Source organism: Vicugna pacos, chromosome X (genome assembly GCF_048564905.1).
Source record: "Vicugna pacos chromosome X, VicPac4, whole genome shotgun sequence".
In the NCBI taxonomy this organism is placed as follows: Eukaryota; Metazoa; Chordata; class Mammalia; order Artiodactyla; family Camelidae; genus Vicugna; species Vicugna pacos.
Window position 1 is genome coordinate 13,840,634 of NC_133023.1, and position 22,676 is coordinate 13,863,309.

The 22,676-nt window shown below is 36.7% G+C and overlaps 1 protein-coding gene across 1 annotated transcript in view; it reads left to right on the top strand.

Moving 5' to 3' along the window:
* PPEF1 (protein phosphatase with EF-hand domain 1) overlaps positions 1-22,676 on the top strand; it is a 125,747-nt gene that overhangs the window by 79,315 nt on the left and 23,756 nt on the right. Inside the window, exons 13-15 of the mRNA XM_031673271.2 lie at positions 11,553-11,719; positions 18,389-18,425; positions 19,358-19,507. Coding sequence (XP_031529131.1) covers positions 11,553-11,719; positions 18,389-18,425; positions 19,358-19,507 — 354 coding nt within the window. The remainder of the gene's footprint in view (positions 1-11,552; positions 11,720-18,388; positions 18,426-19,357; positions 19,508-22,676) is intronic.

The following is a 22,676-nucleotide window of genomic DNA, read 5'->3' on the forward strand; positions in this document are numbered from 1 at the left end:
ACAATAAGAGGATATCTAAAACTATAAAAATGAGATAGAAATGAAGCAGTAATATTCAGTGATACGGGGCTGTGTGTCTAGGGAAGAGAGTTCTGTACTTCCCAGATGTGCCTGGCGGGGTGCTTAGACTGATGGGCCTGCATGGTCGAGAAAGTTTCCAATTCTACACTGTACACTCTGTTAAGAATTAAAGAGAACAAATGGCACATTTTCAAAACTCCTAGCCAAAATGGTTAAGGTAATTTTAAAACATATTTTAGCGTTTAAAGGAATGAGTTTCAATGATCTGGAAAATTCATTTTACCAGTGTTACAGTATGAGTGAGTATCGTTGTTGGGTCTTAGGTACAGAAAGATGAGAGAGCATTAAAAAAAAAAAGAAAGAAACAAAATTAGTTGAGAGAAGAGTAATGGCCCAGGGAAGCAGATGAGGAGGAAAGGAAGAACATCTTAAAAATGAGGAGAGAGGTGGTTTGGTTTCTCTTGTGGCATCAGATATAAATCTTGCCTGCATAGGGATTACAGCAGGTGCTCACTGTGACCTAAGCAGTCACTTGATTGCTTCAGGAAGTGGTAGAGTTTCTGCAATGGTGGCTGATTCTCACTGTGATACTCAGTATGTCAACAAGGTGTTAAATCCCAATTACATATAATGCCCTGCGTGTGGCACCTTCCTCTGATTCATTCATGGGAGCCCACAGGATTGAGCCATTTTATTGTAAGTCGTGGGCTCATTATCTTCTGTTTAAAAGCAGCTAGTGGCCGTGCTTTAACTCATCTTTATTTAACTTATTATTACTTCATTTATTAAAATTATCAACTTATCTTTGTTTTCTTTATTTTATTTATTTATTTTTCCCTTCCCACCCTCTACCCCGCCCCCCCCCGTAACCACAAGTCTGTATTCTCTGTCCATGAGTCTATTTCTGTTCTGTATTTATGCTTTGTTTTTGTTTGTTTGTTTTTGTTTTTTAGATTCCACATATGAGCGATCTCATATGATATTTTTCTTTCTCTTTCTGGCTTACTTCACTTAGAATGACATTCTCTAGGAGCATCCATGTTGCTGCAAATGGCATTATGTTGTTGGTTTTTATGGCTGAGTAGTATTCCATTGTATAAATATACCACATCTTCTTTATCCAGTCACCTGTTGATGGACATTTAGGTTGTTTCCATGTTTTGGCTATTGTAAATAGTGCTGCTATGAACATTGGGGTGCAGGTGTCATCCTGAAGTAGATTTCCTTCTGGGTACAAGCCCAGGAGTGGGATTCCTGGGTCATATGGTAAGTCTATTCCTAGTCTTTTGAGGAATCGCCACACTGTTTTCCACAGTGGCTGCACCAAACTGCATTCCCACCAGCAGTGTAGGAGGGTTCCCCTTTCTCCACAGCCTCTCCAGCATTTGTCATTTGTGGATTTTTGAATGACGGCCATTCTGACTGGTGTGAGGTGATACCTCATTGTAGTTTTGATTTGCATTTCTCTGATAATTAGTGATATTGAGCATTTTTTCATGTGTTTTTTGATCATTTGTATGTCTTCCTTGGAGAATTGCTTGTTTAGGTCTTCTGCCCATTTTTGGATTGGGTTGTTTATTTTTTTCTTATTGAGTCGTATGAGCTGCTTATGTATTTTGGAGATCAAGCCTTTGTCAGTTTCACTTGCAAAAATTTTCTCCCATTCCGTAGGTTTTCTTCTTGTTTTATTTCTGGTTTCTTTTGCTCTGCAGAAGCTTGTAAGTTTCATTAGGTCCCATTTGTTTACTCTTGCTTTTATTTCTTCTAGGAGAAAAATTTTGAAATGTATGTCAGATAATGTTTTGCCTATGTTTTCCTCTAGGAGGTTTATTGTATCTTGTCTTATGTTTAAGTCTTTAATCCATTTTGAGTTGATTTTTGTATATGGTGTAAGGGTGTGTTCTAGCTTCATTGTTTTACATGCTGCTGTCCAGTTTTCCCAACACCATTTGCTGAAGAGACTGTCTTTATTCCATTGTATATTCTTGCCTCCTTTGTCGAAGATGAGTTGACCAAAAGTTTGTGGGTTCATTTCTGGGCTCTCTATGTTTTCTTTATTATTTTGTTATTAAAGGTATTTTATTTAAGTTCTAATTGAAGTTGAATTGTGGGGAATAGTTTGGCAAACTACATCCTGTTGGAAGTTTTTGGAGCTGTAAATGACCAAAGCTTATATTATGCTCTGACTAACTGATTCCTCTCCATCAACCCAAAAGAGAAATCAGAAAAGCCTCAGGCTTCGAATTAAGGCAAAATTGTAACTCATCTTTCAGTTGCTGTTTTGCTAGACAATTTCTTCCTCATCAGTTTATTTTTATAGTATAGAGTTAGTAGGCTGCAGGGCTGGGGCTGGCCCAAGGCCAACCAAGGGCATAGCCTGAGAGGGAGAGTTATAATATAGGGTCCCTGAGATGCCTTGCTATATTATTCTTTTCATCCAAGTACCTGGTTTGGTTTAAGACTCCTATTGTTACAACTGATCATATACAAAAGTGCATCTGTCCACTAATTTATTCATTCAATAAAATGTATCTAGTCCCTACAGTGTTCAAGGCACTATATAAAAACGGTGGGAAGAAACAAAGATGAATATGTTAATTCATTTCACATATATTTATTAAATACCTAGTATGAATGAGGTATTCTGCTAAGGGTTGGTGATATAGTGTGACTAAGATGCAGTTTTTAGCCCCAAAGACATCACAGTTTAGTAGGGTAGGTCAACTAATAAAAAGACAAGACAGTTCAGGGTGAGTGACATGTTATAATTGGGATAAGCGAGGTTCCAAGGCAGCACATTGGAGAGGCACCTAAGCTGTGGGAGACTTCCTGGAGGAGGTGACATTTAAGACAATCCCTTCAAAGAATTTTAGTGATTTAGTAAGTGCCTAAATCATGAAGAAAGTTTTGGAGGATCAGAAAAGATTTTATTCTCACACACTGTCTGGGGTGCTCTGCGATAAATGATGGGGTCTGTACCAATGCTTGTTTTTGATTGTTTTGACATTTTTGGTTTCTTTAATATTTGGTTGTCATTTAAAATTGTACCATTTAGCACCTTAAAACTGAGCTATCAGTTTCCACTCACAATCCTATCTGGGTGTGAAAAGATTCTTTCCTCTGGGTGCTACACTATTAACCATGACACACCTTTGCTAAAAGGGCATCTCAACTTTATATGGCTTCAAATATCATCAAGGGATGCAATTTACATGGCATTAATTAGGCCATATTTTTAGACTTTATTTTCTGAAAAGGATAATTTTAATCAGCTGCTTTTGCTTAATTAGAGTGACCAATTTGTAATACTTCATTCAGAGCCTTAGCCTTGCTAAAATTACAAGACACTTTTCCTCATTGAATAGAAAGCTTGAAATTTTAGACCAAGTATTGGCGAGTTAATTTGTTAAATTGATGCTATGTGTGGAGACTTCGTGCAGTTGAAAAAGAGATGCACATAGACAGAGAAGCTAATTAACTCTCAACCCTGTGGGTGTCATACTGATGCTGTCCATGGACACCGCAAGGCCTTGTTTTCCTTTTCTTTCTTTCTTCCCAAAATCCTCCACCCTCCCATGCCCAAAATTTCCAGCTGTGAAGGTCATTAAATATTTTCTTTTTTCTCTGTCACTGATAGGCTTCCCACTGCCACAGTAGTCAGTTCTTTACCTTTTGAGATTAAGGCAATGTGTTGCAATCAGAACAGATCTCTAAAACCGAGTTTACAAAAGAAATAAAAATAATATGAAATTGAGGTTATTGTTTGATGTGCCTTGGGAAAAATGTCCCCCAAATTGTGGTAGCTTCTAGATGTCTTATGTAAAATACTTCAGTGGGAAATAGGTCTCTTTGTCTCTATTCAAGTTGGTTCATTTTGGTCTGCTGTTTTTGCCCCTCCGCGTCATCTAATGCTGTTCAGAGTTGTAGTTATCCTGGGTTTTCTGTGTTTGTCAATTGGATCTCCATGTTATAGATGGCTTATTGTCTATCAGCTGCAGAATAAGCCAGAGTTTGGTTTACTGGAACTGAGTGAAGGATGGGTTCATTCAGCAGCAGTTTTTGCTTCTTTGAAGGAAAGGCAGAGAAATCTCAGTAGCCAGAAACCTAAATAACTGAGAAACCCATGTCCCTGGAGACTCCTCATCTGCTTATCTGTTTTCCAATTCTCTTATTATTCTAAGACTAAAATATATCTGAACTCAGACTATATAAAGTAATACAACTAATCCTGGACCAACAGGGTAGATCTTACATATCCAAATAAGTCTTGCCTTCTTTGAAGTGGTTGCCTTGAGAGGCTCAACACTTACAGGAGTTCAGCATATATTTAGGATTCCTTTTAGAATCACTTTCAGAGACAGTGACATTTTCTATTGAATTAGCTTCATTATCACAAAATCTTAATCTTTTGAAGATGTGTGATTTTTTGAGAAGGTTAAAACTTACTAGATGTCAAGTGTGCTACAGAAGGTAAATGGCTTGGCTGACCATTATTATTTTGGCTTAAAATTAGGTTTGACTAAAGAAATTCATTATTCATTGCTCATAGTAGAGATGAAATACCTATAAATAAAGTTTGATTTAACTACAGATGAGAAGTTCTACTACCAGTTGGTCATCCCAGTGAAAAACATGTTTACATCTTTTCTCAAATTTTGACATTAAGGTTATACTGATTTTATGAAATAAATTGGAGAGAATTACATCTTTTTCTGTGGTTTGGAACTTAAATCCTTTGTTCTTAATCCTGGCCATACATTATAATCACCCAAGGAAATGGAAAAAAAAGAAAAAACTACTGATACCTGAGTCTCACTCCCAGAGATTTTGATGGACACCTGGAGACTTTTAAAAGCACCTCAGGTGATTCTAATGTGCAGCCAAGGATGTGGATCATTGTTTTAAATAACATTAAAACTATTTGCTCTTAAAAATTGAGCTCTGCTCTAAAGCCACATGCAGCCAATGCACTTTTTAACTTTTCTATTTCTTTTGAATCAGATTTGGTAGCTTCTGATTTTCAAGGAAATCCTCCATTTCTTTAGATTGTTAAAGTACGTTGCCACAGATGCCAATATTCTATTCTATATATATAAAAATTTAAAATTGACTTCTCTAGTGGGGAAGGGATAGCTCAAATGGTACAGCGCATGCTTAGCATGCCCCAGGTCCTAGGTTCAATCCCCAGTACCTCTAAGAATAAATAAATCTATTTACTTCCCCCTACCCCCACCAAAATAAAATAATTAAATAATAGAGCAACAAAGAAATAAAATTAAAAATAAAATAAAATAAAATTTACTTCTCTATTTCTTTTTTGTAATCTTTAATTTTACTTTTTTTTCATTCTCTTTTTTCACTTATCCTCAATCAGGCTCATGATGAGTTTTACCACCGATTTTATCAATTTTATTGGTTCTTTCAAGGAATCACTCTTTGGATTACTTATCTTTCAATTTTTGTTTTCCATTTCATTAATTGCAGCTTTTATCTTTATTTGATTGATTTTATTGTTCTTTTTCTAATGTCTTAAGATGAATACAGTCTTTCATGTACGTCTTCTTTAATAATGAAGGCATGTAAGGTTACACATCTTTGTAATTTTAGTTTTAATTGAGCCTTCTATTGAACTTATAATATTGCCATTAATTTCCTCTTGAATCCAATGATTATTAAGAGTACAATTTTTAATTTCCAAGGATCTTAATTCAGGAAGCTAGCATTTTTGAATCATATTTTTATTTACTTCAAATTTTATTGGATTATGATATGAGAATGTGTCCAATGAAATGTTTCTTATTTTGAATTTGTTAAGGATTTCTTTGAAATCAAGTATATGATTCTCATGAAGCCTCCATGGACACATGAAAAATTAATTATATTCTCTGTTCATAGGATGCAAAGTTCTTCATGTATCTGTTAAATTAAGTTTATTAGTTATACAGTTGACCCTTGAAAAATGCAAGAGTTAATCCACATATAACCTATAGTTGGACCTCCTTATCCACGGTTCCTCTGCATCTGCAGATTTAACCAACCATAGACCATACAGTACTGTAGTATTTACTATTGAAAAGTATCTGCATATAAGTGGACCCTTGCAGTTCAAACCCTTATTGTTCAAGGGTAAACTGTATGTTCACTTTTTCCATCTATATCTTTCTAAATATGTGTATTATATATTGCTGTGTAACGAATTACCCCAATACTTAGGGGCTTAAAACTGTTTACATTTAATATCTCATGGTTTCTGTGGGTCAGAAATTTGAGTGCAGCTTACCTGGGTGGTTTTGGCTTAAGCTTTCTCACAAGTTGTCGGTCAAGTTATTGGTCAGGGCTTCATTCATCTGAAAGGTTGCCTGGGGCTAACAGACCCATTTCCAAGATTGCTGGCTCACATGCGTGCAGGCACAGCATTTCAGTTCCTTGCTGGCTATTGGCGAAACACCCACATGGGCCTCTCCACAGAGTACCTAAATGTTCTCATAACATAGTAGCTAGCTTTCCCCAGAGTGAGTGATCCAAGAAAGAGAGCAGATAGGAAGCTGCAGTGTCTTTTATGACTTAGTCTCCAAAGTTGCACACCATCACTTCTGCATTTTTCCCTTATTCCTTCCTTGGAAGCAAATCACTAAGTCTAGCCCACATTCAAGGGATGGCAAATTAGGCTTCACCTTTTAAAGGGAATGTCAAAGAATTTGTGGACATTATTTTAAAGCAATAATTTAATCTGAATTTACTATGTATTTTAAAAAATTTCTTTTTGCAATTATAGTAAATATATGAAGCAAAGATTTGTTCTTTTGTTTATTGAATGCAAGTTCATGAATTGTGTCTTCTTCATAAAGTGCCTGTTATGATATGTTTCTTTATGATCCTGTTTTAATATTAAAACAGCACTTTTAATATTAAATTTCATGTTGTCTAATATTAATATTTACATTTTTGTGCTTTTTCTTTGTTGCATTTACCTTATTTTCAACCTCCCTTTATCTATATTTTTCATGTGTATTCCTAACAAACTATACATACCTGAGTTTTGTGTTTTTAATGTAGCCTAGTAATCTTGGTTTTTTAATGGGAGAATTTTAGTTTTTTATTTTTTACTGAAGTATAGTTGATTTACAACGTTCTGTTAGTTTCTGGTGTACAGCAAAGTGATTCAGTAATATTATATATATGTGTATATTCTTTTTCATATTCTTTTCCATTGTGATTTATTATAGGATATTGAATATACTTCCCTGTGCTTATACATTAGGACCTTGTTTTTTTAATCTACTTTATATGTAGTAGTTTGTATCTGCTAATCCCAAACTCCTAATTTATCCCTTCCCCACCCCCTTTCCCCTTTGATTTGTTTTCTATGTCTGTGAGTCTGTTTCTGTTTTGTAAACAAGTTCATTTGTATTATTTTTTAGATTCCACATATAAGTGGTATCATATAATATTTGTCTTTGTCTGACTTACTTTATTCACTTAGTATGATAGTCTCTGGATCCACTTCATGTTGCTGTAAATGGCATTATTTCATTCTTTTTATGGCTGAGTAGTACTCCACTGTATATATGTAAAACACATCTTTATCCATTCATCTGTTGATGGACATTTAAGTTGCTTCTATGTCTTGGATATTGTAAATAGTGCTGCTATGAACATTGGGGTACATGTATCTTTTCAAATTAGAGTTTTCTCCAGATACATGCCCAGGAGTGGGATTGCTGAATCATATGGCAACTCTATTTTTAGTTTTTTAAGGAAACTCCGTACTATTCTCCATAGTGGCTGCACCAATTTACATTCCTACCAGCAGTATGGGAGGGTCCCCTTTTCTCCAAACCCTCTCCAGCATTTATTATTTGTAAACTTTTTGATGATGGCCATTCTGACTGTGTGAGGTGATATCTCATTGTAGTTTTGATTTGCATTTCTCTAATAATTAGCGTTATTGAGCATCTTTTCATGTGCCTGTTGGCCATCTGTATGTCTTCTTTAAAGAGATGTCTGTTTAGGTCTTCCCCCATTTTTTTTTTTACTGGATTTTTTTTTCTGTTATTGTTATTGAGTTGGATGAGCTGTTTATATATTTCGGGAATTAAGCCCTTGTTGGTCACATTGTTTGCAAATATTTTCTCCTAGTCTGTAGGTTGTCTTTTCATTTTGTGTATAGTTTCCTTTGCTGTGCAAAAGCTTGAAAGTTTGATTAGGTCCCTTAATGGGAGAATTTAACTCACTTATATTTAGTATAACAACAGATGTTTTTGAAAAATGTACTTCTATTCTACTATGTTTAGTATTTATTTCACTGTTTCATCCTTTTCCCTTTTTGCTGTTTTGATGAATTTTTTAAATTGCTGTTTTCTTTGGCATTTTTACTGTGCTTTCGCATTCCCTAGTCATTATCTTCCCATTTCTGACATATCTAATAAATAATGTGTGTATATTTATCAAGTAGCTATAACTTTATTCTTTCACCATTATTCTCTCTCTCCTCCAGTAAGATAAATGTATTTATTTTCACATTTTCCATGTACATCACCCTGTCAGATGAGATTTATAGAGAATTTTACTTTTCTCCCTTCACCCCACCCCCTGCAAATCCTTAGCTATTGGTTATGCCATATTTTTATTTCTTGACCATTATTGGGTTTTCCTTCATAGTATGTCTCTTCTATTTCTTTAACCTTTGCTTTGTACTTAAACACAACTTCCATGTTATTGCTATTGATTTATATTTAATTATATATTGCAGGGTTCATTGTTCACATCTGTATTCTTTCCTCATAGTCTTTCCCTGGCTTAAGGACTTTTTATTGTTACTGCTATTGGTTAGAATATTTTCTTGAGTATTTTCCTCTATGGGACATGTGAATGCTATAGTCTCTAAATGCAAGCTCCTTGAACACGGAGACTTTATATTGTTTACTTCTGTGTTTCTAGCACATAAAACTGTGTTTAGTACATAACAAGCAATTGATACATGTTTATTGAGCATAGGAGTCATGAGCTCTTTCAAACTTAAGGCTGAAGTCTCTTTTTAACCATAGAAAATTCCCTCTCTTATTTATGTGATTATTGCCTCTTCTCCATCTGTTTCTTTTTCCTGATTCTGGAATGCGTATTATTGGCATGTTAGTTCTCTTGGCTCTGAACTCTAATCTCTTACTCATTCCTCATGATTTCCATCATTTTCCCTTTTGCTCTGTGTAAGAGGTTTTTCATCTGCTTACTCTTTCAGGTAAGTAATGCATTTTTCAACCATTCTTTCTTTTAGTTACCTCTAATCCATTGATATTTTAAATTTGAATAGCATGTTTTTAGTGCCCAGAATTATTAACTTTTTATTATTTATTTCATAGTACTCTTATTTAAAAAAAAAGTTGTTTTCTGTCTCTTCTAGCAGTCCTGTCTCACTAGGGGACAGGACTTTAGCAGATCTGATTGGTCTGCCTCTCTCTGGTTACTGGATCCCCTTAAGTACTAGGTTACTTCTGTTTTCAATTTTCCTGCTTAAGCTAGGTTAACCTTCTCCATAGTTGGAGGCACTACACTTTCTACTCCGGCATCAAGAGTGTGAGAGGACGTCTCTATGTTCCTAGGTGTCCCTAAATGCGAGTGCTGGGATTCTTTTAGCTTCAGAGATATAGAAGAAGTACTCCTGTACTTTTTCTATTAAGATCCAAATCCCTCTCCCCCCAACCAGAACCACATACATGCTCTGAGGCAGAGTGTCCCCTTAGCCAAGAGATCCACATGTCCCCTCAGGCCTAGTTCTTCCATGTTCTCACCCCAGGGCTCTCCACTGCTGCTGCTCAAGCCCCCTTTAGGCCTTGACATCCTGGTAGAACCTATAGCCTCTAACACCCCTCAGACTTCTCCAGCTTACTCATTCCAGCCAGCTGAAGTCTGGGGGAAAGAAGAGTATTAGAGATGCAGAATCATTCCCCTTTTGTTTAAGTTTTGATGAGCAGTAGCCTATACTTTTATAACTGGCTCATACTATCTAAGCCCAGTGTGAATAAAGTTACGTGAATTAATGTATAAGAAAATGTAAAATAATGAGATCTTAAAATTAGAAATAACATGGAAGTTATAATAAAATTAATCTCTTAATTTGTATGGTGCTGTATGGTTTTCATGCAATTTTATACACACAGTCTTATTTGAGTTCCAAAGTAGCTCTGTGTGATAAGGATGGACGTTATTATTCCCATTTAACAGATGAGGAAACTACAGTTCATAAAGAGTAGATAACTTGTCCAAGGACACATGGGTAATAGTGGAGCTGGACTGGAGAATAAGCCTTCTTGCCCAGAATACCACACCACAGCTTGCTTGCTTGTTTGTTTCCAATTGCCTTCATAACATGTTTTATTGCATAATGATTTCTGGAATCCCTAAGTTATATGCTGTAACCTGTATTATATTTTTTCAACTGTTTCTATCATATTGATATGAACAGTTTAAATATATATAAATACTTGGTGGTGAGTATAAAGTAATAGATTTTCTTACATAATTTGAAATCTAACAAAAAAGAAATTTGAAAATCGTTTGAAAAAGATTAATATAACTAGAATATGGGAATTATTTCTTGAAGATAACTTTTTTTGAAGGAGAATATATATTTGGATATATGAGTACTTAAAATTTTCTCCTTGTAATATATTTTTTAAACATTTGAATTTATCTTACCATGCACTAGAGATGCACGCAACCATTTCCCTACCAGGCATGGCATGTGTTTTGTCTTAGAGTATCTTAGTACAGAAGTAAATGAATCAGTAGCTGCTATAAAGACCAGACCTTTGTCCTGATCCCAGTCCTTTTTCATGCAAAGACTGTGTTAAAAGTGTTATCGCATACTCAGGAGGGGTAATCAAAATATTTAACAACTAACATGACCTGGTCAGTGGGCAGTCAAAACATACACTGGCAACACCTGGTATGATTGTATCAGAGTGTACTGATGGTGTATTAGCCCTCCTCACGGTTGGGCAGTACCTTACACTTTCCTGAGTATTTTCATATTCATTCTCTCACTTAATCTGTAGTAGGGGTGTGTGTGGAGAATATAGTGTTATCCCTTTTTTTTCCAAATTGAGGGACTCACAGCCCAGAGAAGTTAAACATAGGGTCCCTTAGAAAGAAAGACTTTTGGCTCTTAGTTCAGTATTCTTCCTTGGATAGAAGAGGGAAACTTCTACCCGAGGAGGAGATGAGAGTAGCCATTTTTGATAGGACAAATAATCCATTTCTTTCAGAGATAACTCATAATAGGTGATGGTGTGTAGAATGACCAGTCCTTGTCTCCCTGGAACCTTCCTGTCTGAAGCTTATTCTTCACTTTCAAAGTCCCTTGCAGGGGATGCCTGCCCTGGAAGAGTGAAACTGACTCGAGTGAGTGAGCAGGTTTTTCCCAGAACTGACTCGGCCTCTTTTCTCCATATCCACAGGGATATTGAGTACAAAGCCTTTCTTTAAAAGTACATTCTTTTAACTGCTTGTTTTTTCCCTGCTTCCTTCCACAGAATGGTCTCCCCTCAGTGAGCAACCCATATGTTTTTAATGGTGATTTTGTAGATCGAGGAAGAAATTCCATGGAGGTCCTAATGATCCTGTTAGTGAGTTTCCTTGTCTACCCCAATGACCTGCACTTGAACAGAGGCAACCATGAAGATTTTTTGATGAATATGAGGTAACCTAGGCCTATAGATTTCCTTTGTTTTATATTCTGGAAAATGCTACCATGTTTAGTTCCTAGCAGAGTGTTAGAGGTGAGTGTAGAGAAGTAGGGATAAGGGGAAATCTCAAGGAAAACCTCAATTCTTATCCCTCTGTACCTTCCCCAGTCTTCTACTGAGTGAGTGTAAATTGCTCTGAAGTCCTCTTCTGATCTTTTCTTCCAGTTCTTCCTTCTCCCTTCTATTATGTTCTTCTTTCCACACCTACCCTTCATAGGCCAAATCATGAGCTGGGCAGATGTGTTAGGCCAGGTTTGGAGGTGTGGTAGGATCTACGAGTAGGTTTAAATGGAGTCATTCTGTTGCCAGTCTTTTGGCTTGCCTCAGATGTTGTCTCAGAAACTAGTACTGTGTTTTTCATGGATGTGTATTTTTTTTTATGACATGGTGATTGCTTCTGGCATAGTTGTTCATAAACATATTCGAGAACAGCTGTAACATAGCATTTCAACTATCTGACTCACTGGAGATTTGAGGAATAAAGATTGGTTAAATGGTTTACTAATTTTTGCTAAAATATACAGTAAGTGACAAGTGTTCTCCTTTCCCTTCTTTCCTCCTCTTCCTTTTCTTCCTCCTCTTCCCCTTCCTTTTGTTCTCCTTTTCTTTTTCTTTTGTTTCTTATTTCATGAAAAACAGAATCTAGTTTGCTCTAGAGAAGTAGAAGCCATGGTATATTTCATGCTTTGGTCCTAGGGTACATTGATCAAAGCTCAGCAACTGATTAGTTTTGTCGTTGGGGCAGTTTTGGCACCTGGCCTGAATACAGAGTTTCAATTCTAATCCTCAGGTATGGATGCAATTGCTAAGATTATGAAGATAAAAATCCCAAGGCTATTTTCAGAGGCCCATTATATAGCTCAGTACGTTTATTTGGGCATGCCATTTATCCTTCCATTTATTTAGTGAGTTGCATTTATCTAGTGTCTACAATGGTTAGTGAAAGAGACATGGCCCCTGCCTTCCTAGAGTTTACATCTAGCAGGGAAGACACAAGTTGACCAGGTTTTTCAAATGTAGGGGATCCAGCCTGTCTGGTGGGTGCTGGAAGCTTCTCCCATAGAAGTATGGCATTAGGCTGAGACCTGAAGGATGAATTAGACCAAGAGAGGGTCATGACATAGTCATCAAACCACAAGAAAAGAGAACAAAAAGAAGAAAGAGAAAAAAAGACCTACAAAAACAAACCCAAAACAATGAACAAAATGGCAATAAGAACGTATGTATTGATAATTACTTTAAATGTAAATGGATTAAATGCTCCAGCCAAAAGACATAGATTGGATGAATGGATACAAAAATAAGACCCATATGTATGCCGTCTACAAGAGACCCACTTCAGAGCTAGAGACACATGCAGGCTGAAAGTAAGGTGATGAAAAGATATTCCATGCAAATGGAAACCAAAATAAAGCTGGAGTAGCAATACTTGTATCAGATAAAGTAGATTTTAAAATAAAGACTGTTACAAGAGACAGAGAAGGACACTACATAATGCTTAAGCGATCAATCCAAGAAGAGGATATAACAATTATAAATATATATGCACCCAACATAGGAGCACCTCAATGTATAAGGCAGTTGTTAACAGACATAAAAAGAGAAATCAACAATAACACAATAATAGTGGGGGACCTTAACACCCCACTTACATCAATGGACAGATCATCGAGACAGAAAATCAATAAGGAAATACAGGCCCTAAATAACACTTTAGACCAGAGGGACTTAATTGCTATCTATAGAGCATTCCATCCAAAAGCAACAGAATACACAATCTTCTCAAGTGCATATGGAACATTTTCCAGAATCAGCCACATGCTGGCCCACAAAGCAAGCCTCAGTAAATATAAGAAAATTATAACTGTACCAAGCATCTTTTTCAACCACAGTGCTATAAGGCTAGAAATCAACTACAAGAAAAAAAAAAACTGCAAAAACTGCAAACATGTGGAAGTTAAACAATATGCTACTAAACAATCAATGGATCAAAGAGGAAATCAAAAAATACTTTGAGACAAATAAAAATGAAAACACAATGATACAAAACCTCTGGGATGCAGCAAAAGCAGTTCTAAGAGGGAAGTTTATAATGATACAAGCCTACCTCAGGAAACCAGAAAAATCTCAATTAAACAACCTAACCTTACACCTAAAGCAGCTAGAGAAAGAAGAACAAACAAAACCCAAAGTCAATAGAAGAAAAGAAATCATAAAGTTTAGAGCAGAAATAAATGAAATTGAGACTAAAAAAAATTAGAAAAGATCAATGAAACTAAAGGCTGGTTCTTTGAAAACATAAACCAAGTTAATAAACCTTTAGTCAGACTCATCAAGAAAAAAAGGGGGAGGGCCCAAATTAGTAAAAATTAGAAATGAAAATGGAGACGTTACAACCAACACCACAGAAATACAAAGGATCATAAGAGGCTACTATGAGCAACTATACACCAACAGAAAGGACAACACAGAAGAAATGGACAATTTGTTAGAAAGATACAATTTGTCAAGACTGAATAAAGAAGAAATAGAAAATATGAATAGACCAATTACCAGTACTGAAATTGAATCAGTAATTTAAAAACTCCCACCAAGCAAAAGGCCAGGACAAATGGCTTCACAGGTGAATTCTACCAAACATTTAGAGAAGAGTTAACACCTATCCTTCTGAAACTCTTCCAAAAAAATTGCAGAGGAAGGAACACTTCCAAACTCATTCTATGAGACCACCATCAATCACCCTGATACCAAAACCAGACAAAGATATCACAAAAAAAGATTATAGGCCAGTATCACTTATGAATATAGATGCAAAAATCCTCAACAAAATACTAGCAAATTGACTCCAACAATGCATTAAAAGGATCTTACATCATGATCAAGTGGGATTTATCCCAGGAATGCAGGGATTTTTCAATATTTGCAAATCAATCAATGTGATACACCACATTAACAAACTGAAGAATAAAAACCCTATGATCATCTCAACAAATTCAGAAAAAGCTTTTGATAAAATTCAGCATCCATTTATGATAAAAACTCTCCAGGAGGTGAGCACAGTGGAACATACCTCAACATAATAAAGGCCATATATGGCAGACCCACAGCTAACATCATACTTAATGGGGGAAAGCTGAAAGCATTTCTTCTAAGATCAGAAACAAGATGAGGATGCCCACTCTTGCCACTTTTATTCAACATAGTTTTGGAAGCCATAGCAACCAGAGGACAATAAGAAATAAAGGGAATCCAAATTGAAAATGAAGAAGTAAAACTGTCACTGTTTGCAGATGACATGGTACTGTACATAAAAAACCCTAAAGAAGCAACCAGAAAACTACTAGAACTCATCAATGAATTCAGTTAAGTCATAGGATGCAGAAATCAGTTGCATTTCTGTACACTAACAATGAAATAGCAGACAAAGAAATTAAGGAAACAATACCATTTACCATCGCACCAAAAAGAATAAAATACCTAGGAATAAACCTACCCAAGGAGGCAAAAACCTGTACTCTGAAAACGATAAGACACTGATGAAAGAAAGTGAAGATGACGTAAACAGATGGAAAGATATACCGTGTTCTTGGATTGAAAGAATCAATGTTGTTAAAATGGCTATACTACCCAAGGCAATATATACAGATTCAATGCAATCCCTATCAAATTACCAATGACATTCTTCACAGAGATGGAACAAAAAATGTCAAAATTTGTATGGAAACACAAAGGACCCTGAATAGCCAAAACAGTCTTGAAAAAGAAGAATGGGGCTGAGGGAGTCACACTCACTGACTTCAGACCATACTACAAAGTTGCAGTAATCAAAACAGTATGGTACCAGCACAAAAACAGACACATAGATCAATGAAACAGGATAGAAAGTCCAAAAATAAACCCACGCACTTATGGTCAATTAATCTATGACAAGGGAGGCAAGAATATACAATGGAGAAAAGACAGTCTCTTCAATAAGTTGTGCTCGGAAAACTAGATAGCTACATGTAAAAGACTGAAATTAGAACATTCTCTAATACCATATTAAAAAATAAACTCAAAATGTATTAAGGACTTAGATGTAAGACCAGGTACTGTAAAACTCCTAGAGGAAAACATAGGCAGAACACTCTTGGACATAAATCACAGCAATATATTTTTTGAACCAGTTCCTGGAGTAATGGAAATAAAAGCAAAAATAAACAAATGGGGTCTAATTAAACTTAAAAGCTTTTACACAGGTAAGGATATCATCAACAAAACAGAAAGGCAACCTACGTAATGAGAGAAAATATTTGCAAATAATGTGACTGACGAGGGACTAATTTCCAAAATACACAAACAGCTCATAAACCTTAATAGCAAAAACAAACAAACAAACAAAAAAACAAGCAACCCAATCACACACTGGGCAGAAGACCTAAATAGACATCTCTCCAAAGAAGACATCCAGATGGCCAACAAGCACATGAAAAGATGCTGAACATCACTAATTGTTAGAGAAATGCAAATCAAAACTACAATGAGATATCACTTCACACCAGTCAGAATGGTCATCATTAAAACATCCACAAGCAAATAGATGCTGGAGAGGGTGTGGAGAAAAAGGAACCTCCTACACTGTTGGTGAGAATGTAAATTGGTGCAGCCACTATGGAGGACAGTATGGAGGTTCCTTAAAAAACTAAAAATATACTAACCATATGATCCAGCAATCCCACTCTTGGGCATATGTCTGCAGAAAAATATAATTCGAAAAGACACATGAACCCCAATGTTCACAGCAGCACTATTTACAATAGCCAAGACATGGAAACAACCTGAATGTCCATCGACAGATGACTGGGTAATGAAGATCCCACACACTGGAATACTACTCAGCCATAAAAAGAATGAAATAATGCCATTTGCAGCAACATGGATGGACCTGGAGATCATCATTCTAAGTGAAGTAAGCCAGAAAGAGAAAGAAAATACCATATAATATTGCTTTTATGTAGAATCTAAAAAAGGACACAAATGAACTTATCTACAAAACAGAAACAGACTCACAGACATAGAGAAGAAACTTATGATTACCAGGGGGTAAAGAGGATGGGAAGGGATAAATTGGGAATTCAAAAGTTGTACCTCTTAGGGGAGTGATGGAAATGTTAGCTATCTTGATTGAGGTAGTGGTTTCATTGGTGTATACATCTATCAAAATTCATCAAGTTGTACATCTGAAATATGTGTAGTTTACTGTACAGGAACCATACCACAGTAAAGATGTTAAAAAAAAAAAAGAGGACCATGGCAGGCAGATGGGAAACAATATTCCACAGTGAGGACACAACTTATGCAGAGCTTGAGAAAGTACTTTAGACTTGAAAGAAATTCAGGATTGTAGGCACATAGACTGAAGGACAGGATGGTACCTGATAGGGCTAGAGACCTAAGAAATGACTGGATCATGCAAAGGAATTTGGACTTTCTTCTGAGGACAAGGGAAAACTATAGAAGAGTATCATAAAATTTGTGTTGTAAAATGCAGCAGGAAGAGTTATTTAGAGAGGGACAAGAATGGATATGGAGAGATCAATTAGGAAGTAGTTGAAGAGATAGATGATGGATTTTCACTTAGACTCGGGTGGTAGAGATGGAGATCCAAAGAAGTAGATACATTCAGGAGGAGTTTAGGCAGTGATTTAAGGCTTAGTTATGTGGTATGGAGGACTTGAAAGAAGATAGAATTGAGGATGACCTCCAGGGCCTAGCTTGAATTTGGACTATCACTAATATTGGGAACATGATAAGAGGAGAAAGTTGGGATGAGGGAGAATGATGAGTTCAGTTTGGGGTAAGCTGATTTGAGGTGCTGTTGAGTAGGCAGGACTGAATTTAACTTGGAAAACATAGCGTTACACTATAGAAGCTTCACATAACATGATCTGCACGGAAGCCTGGAGTGAGTATGCTATGTTCTAATTTCACTGTGTTGGATGTTAAAGGTGTATATTATTATCCTAAGGCAAGGAAAGTAATTGAAAAAAAAACCATCATTAAATCTTCCTTGGTGTTTGCCATTCAGGCATTAAAATTCCTGACACTTTCTATTAAAACCTCCAATACCATTACATGAACTATATCAGAGAGAATATAAAGAACCAACTTGTTATCTTCTAGGCTTTTCTTTGTCTTTGTTCAGTCTTCCCCCTTCTCCCCCCTCCCCTTGCCAATAATTCATTTACTATAAGATATAGGATGTCTAAGAAATTCTATCTAAATGAAAAGCGTTCTCCCACACCTTCTCCAGCTGCCGCAGCATACGTCTCTGAATCCTAGCAATACTTAATGCAACTTGTGCCAACCACATATTTCTTAAGTTGCCTTATAATTGTTCCATGGAAATTTATCTTCTTTTCCCAAGTATACTCTAAGCTCCTTGAGGGTAGGGATGATGTCATCAGCTGCGTTTGTTCTTTCCCATCATGCCTAGCAAAGACTTGGGTAAGTAATACTTCCAACTAAAGTCTGGTTTCTTGAGTTCTTGATACTTGTGATGTCAAGGCTCCCTTTTTTGCATGACTCATGTAAGTAGGAGTTATCAACATTTAATAAAATAGTTTAAATCTCATTTTTTTCAGGTATGGCTTCACAAAAGAAATTTTGCATAAATATAAGGTAAGACTCAACAACTTTTTTTGCATTCTTTTTGCTGTTTATACATAGAAGTAAAAAAAAAAACTTCAAGAAGGGTAATGGAAGAACTAGTCAGAATTCATGCCAATAAAATAAAAGCACAAAATGAAGCCCTGACCATGGTAGAGATCTGTTTTTTTTCTTGGACTAAACCAGGCTTTTTCATTGTGATTTTTGTGTAAGTTTCAGCATAGATATAAACATATTCCATTGTTTTAAAGGTACCTGAGATTTATTTTACTCAGTTATGGTAAAACATGCCCAGATGGAAATGACTGTCATGTAGGAAAAGTTTTGTACTTACAGTTCCTTAGAAACGGGAGGCATGGCACACCGCACTGGGCCGGGCAGTGGGCACATGGAGAAGCATCAGGGCAGGTCAAAGGCAGAGAGAAGAGGGAAAACACCTGCAAGAGCCTTTATTGTGGTTTCTGTGGGAAGGGTTGCGTGAAGCAGTGTAAACAGGTTTAGGATTGGCTAGTTTGGATAATTTCAGCAGGCCCTGAGGCATAAGGGTTGTCTGAAGTTGTCTAGTACCTGGCCCTGGGGTGATAGTGGCCCTGAGTGTGAGAACTCCATAAAGGACTCACTTTTGAGTGTTAGCTCTAGATCAGTTGGTTTGCATATGAAAGGCACTCTTATTTACATACAAAAGGCAGGTCATTTACTATCTCTAGGAATTAGCTAGCCCTGGGAAGGGCAGTCTCTTCTCCAGGGTCAACAAGGCACCAAAAGGTCAAAGTATCAAAAATACAGAATAAAAAGACATGATTAATACATGCTAGTTGGTTAGTGACTCCATCCTGAGCTTCTCTGGGTGTCAGGAAAACTGTTGTTTTTTGTCTGTATGTTGGGACTATTCAATTAACTTGAACCTATCAGAAAAACTGACTTACGCAACCTCTTACTTACAGCTACATGGAAAAAAAATCTTACAAATCTTGGAAGACGTCTATACCTGGCTTCCAATTGGTACAATCATTGACAATGAAATCCTGGTTATACATGGAGGGATATCAGAGTCCACAGATTTGAATTTACTCCACCGTATAGAAAGAAACAAAGTAAGAAGCAATGTTTGCATGAATCTTGTCTCAGAGATTTATAAAGGGATATGTACCTCCCTTCATTTATTATTTTGTATTGATTTGTATTTTAGTAACTCTGAAAAGATTAGTACAAATTTTAAGAAAATCTATGATTGTATGATAAAGAACTAAGTGGATAATTTCTATGTATGGAATATATATTTTTAAAAATTCTTGGTGAAAGTAGGAAAATGAAGAAATGTTGGCATTTCATATACTTTCTAAACGTGAAAAATCCCGATTTTTAAAAGTTAAAACTTCTAATTAATTAATATTGTGGTAAAGTATACACAACATACGATTTACTAGTTTAACCATTTTTAAGTATATGGTTCATTGGCATTAAATATTTTCACATTGTTGTACAACCATCACCACTATTACCACCATCCATTTCTAAAACTTTTCATCTTCCCAAACTGAAACTCTACCCATTAAACACTAACTCCCCATTCTCCCTTCCCCAGCCCTTGGCAGCCACCGTTCTACTTTCCATCTCTATTAATTTGACTGTTCTAGGTGCCTCATAGAAGTGGAGTCATAAGCAAACGATTTCTGAATGGATATGATTTCCCTTAAAATGTACTCCCAATGGCTCAGGGTAATTTGCGGGTGGGGGAGGATATTTTAATAATTTAAATCTAAGTCACCATATTCAATACAGCAGAAGCAGAGCAGGAATATGGACAGAACCTCTGAGTGAAGTGACTGTGTGGGGCCTGTAAAGATCCCAGACTTAGTGAAAGGCTTCTTTGGCTGGCCTTGCAGAGTGACTGAAATTGTCTTCCTCCTGTACCAGAGCCCACCCAAAGCTCCAAGACTAGGGTATAGGGGGTGCCATGTGGGCCTGAGCAACTCTGGAGCCAGATAATCAGGTGGTCCTAGTGAGAAACCTGAACTCTTACCCCTCAGGACTGATAATCAACTTCTAACCAATCTAGGCAAGTAGGATCTAGAGCTGGAATTTAATTTGATATAGACAGAAATGTGATCCCTATTTACCTTGAGTTTTTGGAGCCCTTATACCTTTTACATGTGTGAATGATAAGATTGTTGCTAGCTTCTTCTCATCCTTTTAATTTCAGCTTAAATGTACCCCTCCTCTGGAAAGCCATCCATGACTTCTCGACTAGATTAGGTCCCCTTTATATGCTCTCAAGCCCCTTGTACATATCCTTCATATCAGTTACCAAGGTAAACAAAGAATTGTGGTACTGTTTGTTTACCATCCTTCCCTGCTTTTCTAGTTCACTGATATAATCCCAGCACCTAAGATGTAGTAAGTATTAATTAACGTTTGTTGACTATCTCCTAAGAGATTTAAGACCAAAGTAGGACAAACCTAAGGTAAAACTGGGTAAAAACTTTTTATAATCCCTTTTCTGATTCTGTGGTGATTTTACATGCTCCCCTCCCCAACCTCACCCAGTGATGACCATACTTCCTGGTTTACACCTGTTGTCTGGTGTAGTTATTAATAGTGCCTCCCTTTACTGTCAGAAGTATCCCAGTTGCAATAAATTTTAAGGCAACCTTAGTTTAAGGCATCTTTTTCATGATATCAGCAAATAGTGAAGCCAATAAGATATTTTGACCAACATGAGATAGTCAATGTTAACATAATGAGTGGATATGATTCTAGCCAAGAGCAAGGGAACATGATGTTTTTGTCAGTCAAATATTGGCAAGCACATGGCAGGAATGCAACTCTCCACCACTACTTGCCCTTTGACAACAGCGCTAATCAGCATGGCCGCCACAACCAATTGATCAGATTGAAAACTTTTCCTTTCCTGAGGTTAGCCTGAGAAGCCAGCCAGGGCTTTTTGAATTATTAAGAGCATGTCTCTGGAATGCCCATTACTATCTCTGCGGAGATCCTAAATTGAGAGCCACCTTAACCTATTAAAACACCATGAAACTCTGACATCAGACAGATATCGCTGACATTGCATCCTGCTTCTGCCACTTCCTGGCTGGGTGACTGCACAAGTTACCCAAGTTTCCTCAGCCTCAGTTTCTATACCTATACACTAAAGCTAAAAATACCTACCATATTGAACTTTGGGGAGGATTAAATCTAATTACCTAGATGAAGAAAATGGTGTAAACTCTGAACATAAACCCCTCTTCTCCTATTCTCTGCTCTTTTTCCTGATACTTGAAACTGAGGTTTGAATTTCAATCATCAAGACAGACCCTGGGGAGAAATTTTGGAGCTGAAAATTTTCCCAGGATATGTCAGATTTCACATGCTTCGGGGATCATTGTTCCACTTACTGATAAGGCTAGTTTTAAAGATAGAAATTTGATTTGTATATTTTTTGTCTACACCTCCTAGAGTGAAGTTGAACTGGTAGCACATTCTTGTGGCATTAAATATAATTGAACTGTAATGAAAGTAGTAGGTTCAAGCCTTTAGAATTCTATGAGATGAGGTACAAAAACAGACTTTCAAGCTCAAATATATAACCCCCACTTTCCCATCCATTAGAATCCTTCAAGTGTAGGGGTGACCATGCACCCTGGCTTATGCCTGTTCTTGTGGTATAATTGTTAATAGGAGAAGGGTAGGGTTGGGGGAGCCTGATGACAACCTCCATTCTAAGTTCATTAAAGGTATTTTGTAAGGTGGGCAGGTTGGGGGTGGGTGGTCAGTACAGAGGGATACAGAAGGAAAATTCTGTAAGACTAAGACTCTGGTTTAGTATTCTTCAAACTCCCTGGCAGAGGGTGTAGGAAGGGATGGCTGGTTGGACCCCCCAGGAGAAAATGATAATGTGGTGCCTTCACAAGGGCTGAGCAAAGTATCCTGATCACAAGTGGCCTCAAAGACAATGGAGCCACATGTACTTAAGAGACTGTGGCCTTGCCTGATGAGCTTATCAGAAGTGAGTTGTGTGGACCCAAGTCTAGAGTGTCCTCTCAGAATATTCTGCTCTGCCTAAGACCTGGGTACATTTGCTGGATGGGGACAGGGAAGGTAGGATGTAAACTCACTAATAGCTGAGATTGAATTTCTAACCATCTCAGTGAGACAGGACCTCAGAATTATTTTTGAAAAATAAAGGTAAGATTTTATATACACCCTAGTTCATAGAGGAAACTTAAGTGCCTACCACAGAGAATTGTCCATCACTGAACT